Genomic DNA, 11,663 nt, shown 5'->3' on the forward strand with positions numbered 1-11,663 from the left:
TATTATTATTATTATTATTATTATTATTATTATTATTTGTCATTATTATCATTACCGGTATTATGATAATTCACATTTTTTATCATTTCAACATTTTACCATCTTATGCACACGCATCGCATTTATTCTCGCGCGACCATTACAACGTCATATTATTTTATTTTTTATCCGAGCATTGATAAATACATACTTTATATTATATAATATTTTGGCACACGTTAATATCTAATTAATTGAAAAGGGCCTTTTTATTTAAATTTGGAACCCAAACCAACCAAATGCTTCGGACCATCCCATAAGAAATCATTAAAACCCACCCGCCCCAATTAATTCACAAACGTTCGGACCAGCCCATTTAACAATCAACCCATACCCGTCTAAACTACACCCGACCCGGCCCAATCCTCTTATTTTCATCAACCTAACCCTAAGAAAACTCATCCGCCACACACCCTCTCTTCTCTCTCTCTCTCCTCCACGCTCCTCGACCAAACATGGTGAAATCGCAGACCTCTTTCATCCCTATCAGACCATGCATGGTCATTTTGGGGAAGGACATTAATGGTTCATCCTTCCCCCCATCCAGATTTCAACCGTTGAAAGAGGGTGAGATTTGTTTTCTTCTTCTTTCCCCTCTGCTTCAATTTGAAATCCTTAATGAGTTTTGGCTGTTTGTTGATTTCAAATTGTTTCCTTACCAGTTCTTTTTCATTTTCACAGTACAAATTTAATGAATTTTTGTCTTTTATTTCGTCTATTTTTTATCAGAAGAGTTCTAACATTTTGTGTTTGAAAAGATTCAACTTAAATCCCGCCCAATTTCTTCTTTTAAAACCCCAGCAAACCCTAGAAATATGCTATAAATAATCGTTTCTGGAAGTGATGGGAGAAGCTTTAGCCGCCTGGAAAATTCGCTAAAAATTAAGTTTCGAGTCGCCAAAATTCTCCCTATGAAAAGTTTTCTTTTTAGCCGCTTCAATCTCCCCCTAACAAATATTAACTCACTACTTTCTTGATATCCGAAGCGTCGAATCATTTGTTTTATTCTCACTTTTTGCTCCTGTTACTGTTTCGCATACGAGTCTACGCAGACTCCGAGATTTGAAGTGTTCGAGGGTAGATTGGAAATCCCGCACCCGCTTCGCTGCACCCGAAGAAGGCCGGTGAACCCTCTTCCTTTTATTTATTTTAGTATTTTGCGTGTTTCAGTTATTTTGTGTTTGTGTGTTAGTTAATATCTGTGTTGGTGTTTGTTTAGTTTAGTTGAGCTTAGTCTTAGTTAATATAGCATAGCATCAATTAATCATGTAGTTAGTTTAAGAATCATACATGTTAGATTTGTTCATTTATTAACTTGTTCTATGTGTTAGTATGGTCTTAAATCTAGTTAGTAACTGTTAAGCATGTGTCGAGTGAGTTTATCTAGTCATTAGCATGCCTATAAGGTGGTTAGTTTGAACACTAACTGATCATATGCTGGTTTAAATGTTTGCTAGTTCATTTGGATACTTAGTATGGTTCAATGCAATCATGGTCAGTTGTAGTTTTTGTTAGTTTGACTTAATCACGCCTTTCTTATATTAGTTAAGTGGTTGTTTGGTATTTGGTAGCATAAGCTCACCTTAAGCACGTATATGTCTGTATGCCATCCAATATAGATAATATTTCAAGTTGCGTACCAGTTTGCATAAGTCTGCCTGAGTCTAAATTATGTTTATAAAAAAGCAAAGATAAGGGATTTGAGTTGCCAAACTGATCAAGACTGTTTGCATGCTCTTTAAGAGTTCTGTTTAAACTATGTAGCTGGTGTTGTTAATTTGCTATTGGTTTTTAGTGTCTAAATATCTCAGAATATGTTCCTTTAAAATGGGTAAAGGTATTCAAATTTAGTTCTGCCCCTTTTAAAACTATTTTTGCACTCTGTTGAGATTAGTTAGTGAATGCTTTAAGTTCTGTTATGTGATTGAAATATGAAGATTCCCCCTGTTAGTGTGTGAATTCTGAAATTTATTTTCTCCTTAAGAAAATATGGCTAAGACATTTTCATATCTCCCCTTTACCTTCTCCCCTTAGGATTAGGCTTGAAAAGTTAAGAACTGGTCTTATACATGTCTACTTGCATTGGATCAATTCTATTTGAAGTTTGCTGATTCTGTTTGCCTCACTTGTGTCATGCCGCACCTCCCCCTTTCTTCTTAGTATGTTCTGCAGTTTCCAGGCATCTAGCGTATGCCAAGTTGAATATGAATCTAGTATGTATATCGAGTTGACATTTGCTGAATGTTGTGTACCCCTTTCTTTGGAGTGCTTTTTGTATGTCTTGAATGATGTCTTAAATATGTCAACAAGTTGAAATTTGCTGCTGTTTGAGTATTCTGTGTCATCATAAATAGGGTATTACTAAATACCCTTAGTTATTTAGTAAGGGTATTGGTATCACTGTTTTTTCCCTGTTTGAAATTCCTATGACTAGGCAGTGTCTAATTCTCCTCATTCCTGGTATGCTATAAGATGTAAAGACCCTTAGTTAGTTTGCTTAATTGGTGCCAACTGATTTCGGAGATAAATTTCAGTTCTGTAGGCATGTTATGTTTCCCGAATCTGTTAATTTTTACATGTTTACATTATAAATATACAATGTTTGATTAATTATATATTTATGTATATCAATAGTATACTTTTACTGAAGCACGTTAGTGGGGAGGTTAGATCGGTCATTATGGATCAAGCTTGAACCCTCCCCGGTGTTAGCCATGCCTGAGATTCGTGAAATCCTTTGGAACTTGTGCAACATCGGGAAAACGGGGGCAAGAGCTTTCCAATATTAACCTTTTACACATCCTCATGAATGTGTATACATGAGGTATACTTAGATATACATAGTATATACACAACCTACCGATCTATGTTGAGTTTACATTTCATATGCTTGACCTTATTCCTTGATTGTATACTAATCCTTTTTCTTTCATTTTATGAATGACCATCGCATACGAGTCCGAGAGACTCGTTCTTCTTCCGCATTTGGAGTTGGGCTAAAAGCCCAACATGACCTCTCTCCTATCCAGCCCCTGTCCACGGCGAAAATAAAAAAAAACATAAGAATTCTGGGCCAAAGCCCAACAACAGCATGATCATAGCCGTCTTAAAAATGGGCTGAGCCCATTTAACTTATGTGCTCCTCTATTTTATCTTTTTTTGTGCATTTAATTTATATTGTATAACTAATACTTTGTTTTGTTAATTTACATGAACCTTAGTGAAATTAGTGGGGTTTAGTTTAGTAATGGGTAGTTAATTTAAGATTTCATTCTCTCTTTCTTTTTGTTAAATTATTCATAGTATCTACAATATTTATTTTCATTAGAATAATTGATTTTCAAAAAAGCATGACTACATATTTTGAGCTAAAGGAATCATGATTTATTACTACTATCTTAGAAAATTAAAACGTCACTAATACGCAAATATGAACTTAGGTATATACTATAAACAATTTGTCAAGATTTATCCAATTATATATATTTTAGCCAAATATAGTTAAATAAAGTTAATAAAAAAAAAAGAAAGAAACTCACTTCCTTTTGCATCCTATTTATAAAAATAAGTCTAGATTTTTCTACATTACCATATTCATATAACATAATTTTATTCAAGGATCAAATTTGCTAAGTCTTCTCTTAAAACTTCTACTTATATGCAAATTATTACATTTTATGCAAATCTTATTTTAAATCGCATTATTATTTAAAGCCTTAGCAACATTTATAAGTTTATTTTAAATGGCATTTGAAGTCTCCTTTTATGCAAATTATTATATTTTCTACAAGTCTTATTCTAAATAGCATTTTTACTTAAAGCCTTAACAACATTTATAAGTATTATTTTGAATAGCATTATTATATTTTCCTTAGCAACATTTACAAGCTATATTTTGCATCTTTAGCCTTAATTAATTAACCTAAGTTTGGACGGTAATCATGATTAATGGATTCTAAAGGATGCCTAACCCCTTCCCTTTAGGATAATCTAGAACCCTTACCTAGAATCACGCTAATTAAGCAGACCATTAACAGAGGTTTAGTTAGGCTTTACCTTAGTTAATAAATTAGGTGTCCTAATTCACCACTAAATTAATTAGGTGGCGACTCCTTAAAATAAAATAAATAAGGATCACCAATATGTTGTACTCTACTTTAACCCATTTAAATGGGGTATAACAGAGGCAAACAGGCAAACTTCATTACATTCTTCGGTGAAAGCATCTTGGAGGGTAAGTCCCCACCTTTATTTGTTCCTTTTCCTTTCTTCTTCAAATTCCATAATTATTTTAAGGTCCATCAATGATGGGTGGAAATCCTAGAACCCTAGAATTAGTAAACACTTAAATAATTGGTGGGTTGTTGATTAATCATCTATGGGTATAGATTATCACTTTCTAGGAAGGGAATTTGATTTCTCATGGTTGAAATTGCATGTTGAGACTTAGGGTTCTAATAAAAATGGAAATTTTGTCCTAAAATCCGTTTGAAAGGTTAAATTGATTAGAAACCCATGAATTGAAGGTTAATGATTGTAGAGATAGAAGTTATGATAAATTCACCATTAAAGAATGGTTTCATCCATTGAAAAGGGTAGAAGTAAGTGGGTCTTTTCCCCCAAATTGTTGTTCTTGTTTAAATGCATGGTTTGTTGCTTACTTAGCATCATATTGTTAGACTTTGACCGTTATGAGGCGCTTCGGAAATAGAAGACTCGTGTGGAGTAGTTCGTGGCTCCTGTTCTGCATTCGAGGTAGGTTACGACTTACTTTAGTTAGACTTTGATTAGCGAAACGTATGTCTTGTGTAGAATTGATGAGAGAAAGCATGATTAGGTCTTCGGACATGGTGTTTTGGTTGGATATTAGCTAGGTTGGTATGACTTCTGATTTTGTGGGCTCGTCGCCATTACTTTATGTACCGAAATATGAGGTGTACTTGTATTCATACTGTGGCGATTCGGGATGGATTTCTATTAGGTTGATTGTTGTTGATGGTAGCTCGTTGCCCGGTTATTGTGACTAGACTTATTACCTAAATTGTCGTGTTGTACTCAGTTCTCTCTTATTGTGACACATATTATCAGAGAAAGGAAGGATAATGAGTTTAGATTTGAATTGTGATATAAACTTATGACAGTAAGTAGATGAAAGCTTGATGTATGATTTACTGTTGATGATAATATATAGAAAAATGTAGCATCTTGGTGATACAAGACTTAGTTGTGAGGCGTACTTGCTATGTGTGGAAGTAAAGAGGGACACAGACTCTTATGTTGGGTGAGACGGGTTGTATGATTCATTTCATGGTTGAGTTGATCTAAGTCTTGTTATGACTTGTGACTTGTACCTTCACTGTTGCTTTATCGGTTTGCATTGATTTACCATGTTTACACTCATTTATGCATTCATACACTCATACATGATGGAAATGGTGGAAGGTAAGGATTCATGAAAGACTTGTGGCATGATGCGTTGTGTTTGACATTGATATTGCTAATTGTTCATAGTCCATACATACTAATGAACTGGAATACGTGGAGACATACATTGTGATGTGAAATTAGTGAAGAAGTTAATATAATCTTCTTGTTGAACTTGTGATACTATTTGATGCTAATTGTGAGCTCGTGGTCCGAGGTTCGTTCCGGAAACGAGTGGTACATGATGTGGATCCGTGTCCGAGGTTCTTTCCGAAGAGGAGGATTTATGGGTCGGGTCCGGTGAGTATCCGGAACGAGTGGTACATGGACACTATGGGTCCCCTGCAGGTCATGACTTCTAGGCAATGACACCAGTGAGCATGTGTGTACAGTGTGTATTTGGCCAGTGCATTGCATGCACTTCATCATATTTTGCATTGTACATCATTACATTTTATTCTGCATTATGATATGCTCGTTTGGTTCTGATTTTGGTATGGATGTTGAATGCCTATTGTGATATAAATATGACCATTGACTGAGTTAAATTGTGGATTAGTGACTCTACCTAGGGACGGAACTTGGACTTGTGAGTATCAGGTGGGATTATTGAAACTTGACAGACTTGTGGTTTAGAAGCTTCATCTTAGGCTGTGAGCCTGTGACTCTGTTATGGGATATTCTGTGACTTGGATTTGAGTATTAAGTGGCTATCTGTTTATCTTGTTGATTTTATACTTATATGTGTGAACTAATCTTAGTCGGCCTATGATGCTTACCGGTACATAGTGTTCGTACTGATACTACCTTGTTGCACCCTTTTTGAGTGCAGATTGTGTACCAGATATTTCATCCAGACCACATCTCTAGCTTGAAGCTAGTTAGCTTGAACGGATCCGAGGGTGAGCTTCTATCCATGCCATGCCACCTGAAGATCTCTCTTTTCAGATGTCTACTTTCATTCCAGACATTATTTGTTATTATATTTGAGATATATTTCATTCTTTAGACATTATTGGCTAGAGTCCTTGTACGATGACTTTCAAATTTTGGGGGTGTAATAGTTAAGACTTCCGCACTTATATTAATTATTATTTATGACTTGGTCAGACTATTTATTCATTTACTTATTTATTGATTGTTAGAGTATAAATGATTAAAGAAGTTGAAATTGGCTAGTGATTAATGGGTTAACGGGTAAGAGTTCGCCTACTAGTGATAATAAGGTGGGTGCCTGCACGATCGGTAATTTGGGTCGTGACAAAAAGAGTCTCAAATTCCTCTCTTGCCAACAGATATAGGCAACATACTAATTGCTAAGGATATTTTATAGATAATTGCACCCTTTGTACTCTTGGCAGCCCAGCTAAGTTCATCTTGCCAATCTTTGGATGATTTGTTTACTCCTTGCCACTGTAGCAGTTTGTCCAGATAGCAGTTGAGTATATTGGAAGAACAAATGATTAACAGATTCATGTAGTATTACATAAGGGGCAGCAGAAATCACTTATAGGACTCCATTGTGCAATTCCGTCTTTAGTCAACAGCCTTCTATATATAGGTATAGGATAAATGTCCACCTAGAGGAGACATAATTGTTACATATTGTACAATTCTATCTTAGTCAACGGCCTTCTATAGATAGCACACTCGTTTGTTAGTACAACAATCCTCTGTAGATGAACTTAATGAGGATGGTACTGTAGGCGCGTTTCTGTTTACACTACAAGAAAAAATATATTTGGCAACATTTTTTTTTTGTTGCCATAGATTGATTATTGTTACAAAAAGTACTTTTGGTAACAAAAAAAAATATTTTGTTGCATGAACTTTTCCCAACGACTGTTATTGCAACAACGTGCAACAACTTTTTTTTTTTGGTTGCCAAAAGTACTTTTTGCAACAATAATCAATACTATGGCAACAAAATTAAATTTTTTAGCAACAAAAAAAATCATTTGACAACAATAAACCTTAGTTGTTGCCAAATATAATTTTTTTTGTTGCGATTCTATACTTTCTTGTAGTGTTAAGTAGGGGTGTACATGGACCGGGTTGGTTCGGATTTTTTAAACACCAAACCAAACCAATTGCGTCGGGTTTTTAAATTTATACACCAAACCAAACCAATAAAATTTGGGTTTTTCAACCTCAGGTTTTCTCGGGTTATTCGGTTTCTCGGGTTTTTTTTCGGAATAGTTCTTGATACAAAACATATAACTTTTACTTCAAATATTTCTTTAGTCCTAGTAAGGCACAACTATATAATTAAGGTGTTTCTTAAGAAAATAACACAAAATGTGAGAAGAGTGATGACATTGTATTAAAATATTTAACAAAAGCTAATAAAATCGGTTAAAATAAATATTGCTAATTAACAAGCCATAAAGAAAATGACCATAATCTAAAAATATTAAGTCATGCTAAAATAAGTACGACAAATAAGTATTAATTACATGACAGAGAAAAAAAACTTAAGTTATGTATTTTCACTTTCTAAATCAATTATGCAAAACTAAACAATAGATATCCAACATTATTGTCATTCCTAATGGTAAATTGAATTTCTTTTGTTAGCATTAGTGTTGAGTTGGTTTTGGTTTGGACTTTATTTGAGTTACTAACATCCATAGGATATAAAACTTATTGACGTTCAAAATTCTAAGTTCAAGCTTGAATAATATGATAATAGATAAAAAAACTACGAAAAAATTTAAGAAATATTTATAAATTACATTACAAATAAATATTTTTATGTATAAAATATTTTAAATGAATACATGTAATGTCGGGTTGGTTTGGTTCGGTTTGACTTTTTTTAGTTAAAACCAAACCAAACCAATTATGGTCAGGTTTTTTTTTCCAACACCAAACCAAGTCAAACCAAACCACTAGTCGGGTTTTTTTCTCGGTTTGACTCGGTTTATCGGTTTGATGCGGTTTATCAGTTTACTTTGTACACATGGCGTTTCCATTTTGTAAATGTGATATTAATTGCATTCATTAACCATGTATGTTACCTTACCACTATTCTATAGTATATAAATGGTCCTAAACATCTCAGATCATTCATCAAGTGCTTAGCTCTTCTTTGAGGTCACTTCAGCTCAAAACACATACGAGAACAGCCAAGTAAGAAAAGCAGTCCTCATCTTAATTTCCTGTTAATGTTGCTTATATTACTGCTAAATATTCCACACAATTACATCTTCCCATCTTATTTTGTGCTAAGCTAATGTTTAGACAGTTATTTTTTCTACTTCGGGACAAGAAATAATGGGAAGTGCAATTTTGCAATAGAAAAAAAAAACTGAATTTTGTTTCTTTTTTCAAATATTTGTTGTGTACTTCTCCCGCTTTCTGAATAGCACTTGCTGACTAGGCTGTGCTACTTTGTGTTGTAGTGTTAACAGCAAATATGAAGATGACTAGCAGGTTGGTTCTTTTGTTTGTTGTGTGTGTTTTCGTGCAAGCCACATATGCAAGGAAGCTTCTTCAGTTTCCGTCCGGTGACATCCCCAGCTTCGGCGGAATTGACCAAATTATAGGAGGTATCGCTGGCGGTGGAGGCGGCGGCGGCGGAGGAGGAGGAGGAGGTAAGGACGGCGGGAGTGGTTTTGGAATTGGAGGGGGTAGTGGATTAGGCAGCGATGGAGGTGGTGGCGGTGGCGGCGGCGGCGGTGGAGGAGGAGGAGGAGGAAAGGACAGCGGGAGTGGTTTTGGAATTGGAGTGGGTAGTGGAGCAGGCAACGATGGAGGTGGTGGTGGCGGCGGCGGCGGAGGAGGAGGAGGAGGAGGTATGAATGGTGGATATGGTGGAGGATTTGGTAGTGGATCAGGTAGCAATGGAGGTGGTGGCGGCGGCGGCGGAGGTGGAGGTGAAGACCTCGGAAGTGGTTTTGGAATAGGAGCTGGATTTGGTAGTGGATTAGGTGGCAATGGAGGTGGTGGCGGCGGAGGTGGCGGTGGTGGAGGAGGTGAAGACGGCGGAAGTGGTTTTGGTGTCGGAGCTGGTGAAGGCCATGGAGATGATGGCGCGGCTATTGATCCTATTGAAATTTTCCCTTGAAGTTTCAGTAAGGTCCTTATACGACTTTGGTGATCAACTATTTTCATCGGATTTTTCTCAATAGTTTAGAGTTAGAATAAGGAAATAAAGGCAAATTTGTCTCAAACCATATTCTTTAATGAACTCTTTTCACTAAATAAATTGTGATTCATAGTTTTGTCGATTTTGAGAGTTGCTAAAATTATGTCATTGATTATATATGTCAATTGGAGTACGGTTATAAAATAATACAATTGAGAGTGACGGTTATAAAATAATATAATTGAGAGTGAAACAAGAGATTTAGAGAGGAAGCTTAAGGAGAGATTTTATTGTCATATTTTGATACTTTACCGAGGGATAAAGCCTTCCTATTTATAGGAAGATAAATTAACTAGTTAGATTCTAACTGTCCCATAGTTACTATAGGTTATTTCCTAGTTACATTATTCTCCAACCAAATCTTTCTCTCCAAGTATAAATTAATACATATTTTATAATACATGGACATTCACTTTTAATATTATTTACTACATTTCCCCTTGAATGCTCATTAATAGATAATGTGCCTCGTTAAAACCTTAGTAGGAAAAATCATATGGAAAAAAGTCCTAGCGAAGAAATAGAGTACACATATTTAGTAATACGCTTTGAAAGCTGCTTCAGTATATTCTTTCCAGAAAACCTAATTGGACAAAATCTTGGTTAAGGGAGAAAGAGTGCAGCGTGTATTTTACTCTCCCGGATGAAAACTTCACTTGATGTATCAGAGACAACGTATCCCAATCGTGTATACTAGCTTCTCAAATCTTGAGGTTAGTAATGCCTTAGTTAAGATATCTGCTACATTGTCACTTAAAATTTCTTGAATATATTTTCACCACTTCTATGACGATCATGTGTGAAAATAATTTTCGGCAAAATATGTTTTCTTCTTCTTCATCTTCAATGTTGTATCCTTTCAGTTGAATAATGTTCAAGCAATTTTGTCTTCAATATATCATCCTTTCAGTCGTACTTCATTCTTCAAGGAAAATTCTTTGCACTTTTGAAGACTTAGCAATATGGCAATACCCGCATATGTACACATAAGTTGTTCGAGATCGAACTTTATAGAGATTATATAAATGTCCTGCATGTCATAACCAACAAACCTTGATTATATTGGTTAGAATCAATAAATTTATATCATATTTATTTCACTCTAATGTCTCCACGGGTATAAGTGAGATTATATATTGCCTGAATAAAAACATTATCTCATGGATAGTAATAGCAGGATACATTAGTGCACCAATCGCACTAGACATGGTACTTTCTGAACATTTTCATGAGATCCAGAATTGATCTTTCTTTATGTTAAGCGATCTTACAACCATTGAGGTACTCGAGGACTTTAAGACCTTTTAGATCCTTTAAAAAATTTCATATAAACTTCACTGTCCAACTTGACATGACAATATTTCATTATACACATTCAATTTTTTCATGTATTGCAAGACTACATGAAACCCCATTGCATCCACCACAGGATAACACATCTCCATACAATAATGCCAAGATTTTTGCGAAAAACTTGATACCACAAGTCACAAGCCGAACTTTATATCTTACGGATTTATTTTTCATTTCACTTTTCGCACAAAAATTCCTTTATACCCCACTGACATTATACCTTGAGGTCTTTGGACTATAGGGCCAAAATATCACTTTTTCAAGTGAAAAAAATATACTTGAATTGTGTATTTTTATTCGGCCAATCATTTATCTGTCCATACTCTTTGACATATTTGACTTCAAGATCCTCATCACTATTTATAATGTTGAGCGCTACATTATATCAAAGATACCGTTGACAGTCATTTGATATCGGTTCCTATTTGTCAGAACTTACCGGGTTCTGTTCATTTTTCATCATTTTTAGGTACATGAATCTTTTTCAAAGTTTTATGAAGTGTGATGTTGTGGTGCTACTTGCCTCATTATTATGATCATTTGTTCCTTTCCGTCTTCAAGGAATTTTACTTTTGGAACTGATTGGTCTATCGCCATAGACTCGGTCCTTCAGGATGTTAGTTTAGTTGGAGCATTTGTAGATGGAATATGATATTGGGTCAGCAAATGCGCCTGACAGTTTATTTAAATTATATCA

At 35.0% G+C, this 11,663-nt stretch overlaps 1 protein-coding gene across 1 annotated transcript; it reads left to right on the plus strand.

Moving 5' to 3' along the window:
* The first annotated feature begins 8,546 nt into the window (after positions 1 to 8,546).
* LOC132616881 (putative glycine-rich cell wall structural protein 1) lies at positions 8,547 to 9,626 on the plus strand. The gene is made up of 3 exons (XM_060331639.1): positions 8,547 to 8,595; positions 8,868 to 9,317; positions 9,408 to 9,626. Coding segments are annotated over exons 1-3 (576 nt in total). The 5' UTR covers positions 8,547 to 8,594; the 3' UTR covers positions 9,533 to 9,626.
* Positions 9,627 to 11,663: the final 2,037 nt, after the last annotated feature.

This window comes from Lycium barbarum, chromosome 11, assembly GCF_019175385.1.
Source record: "Lycium barbarum isolate Lr01 chromosome 11, ASM1917538v2, whole genome shotgun sequence".
In the NCBI taxonomy this organism is placed as follows: domain Eukaryota; kingdom Viridiplantae; phylum Streptophyta; class Magnoliopsida; order Solanales; family Solanaceae; genus Lycium; species Lycium barbarum.

What these genes read in the sequence shown, in the direction of transcription:
- LOC132616881 (XM_060331639.1), top strand. An exon ending in ATCAGGTAGCAATGGAGGTG is followed by an intron (nt 9,318 to 9,407) that starts GTGGCGGCGGCG and finishes GTGGCAATGGAG; the next exon opens with GTGGTGGCGGCGGAGGTGGC.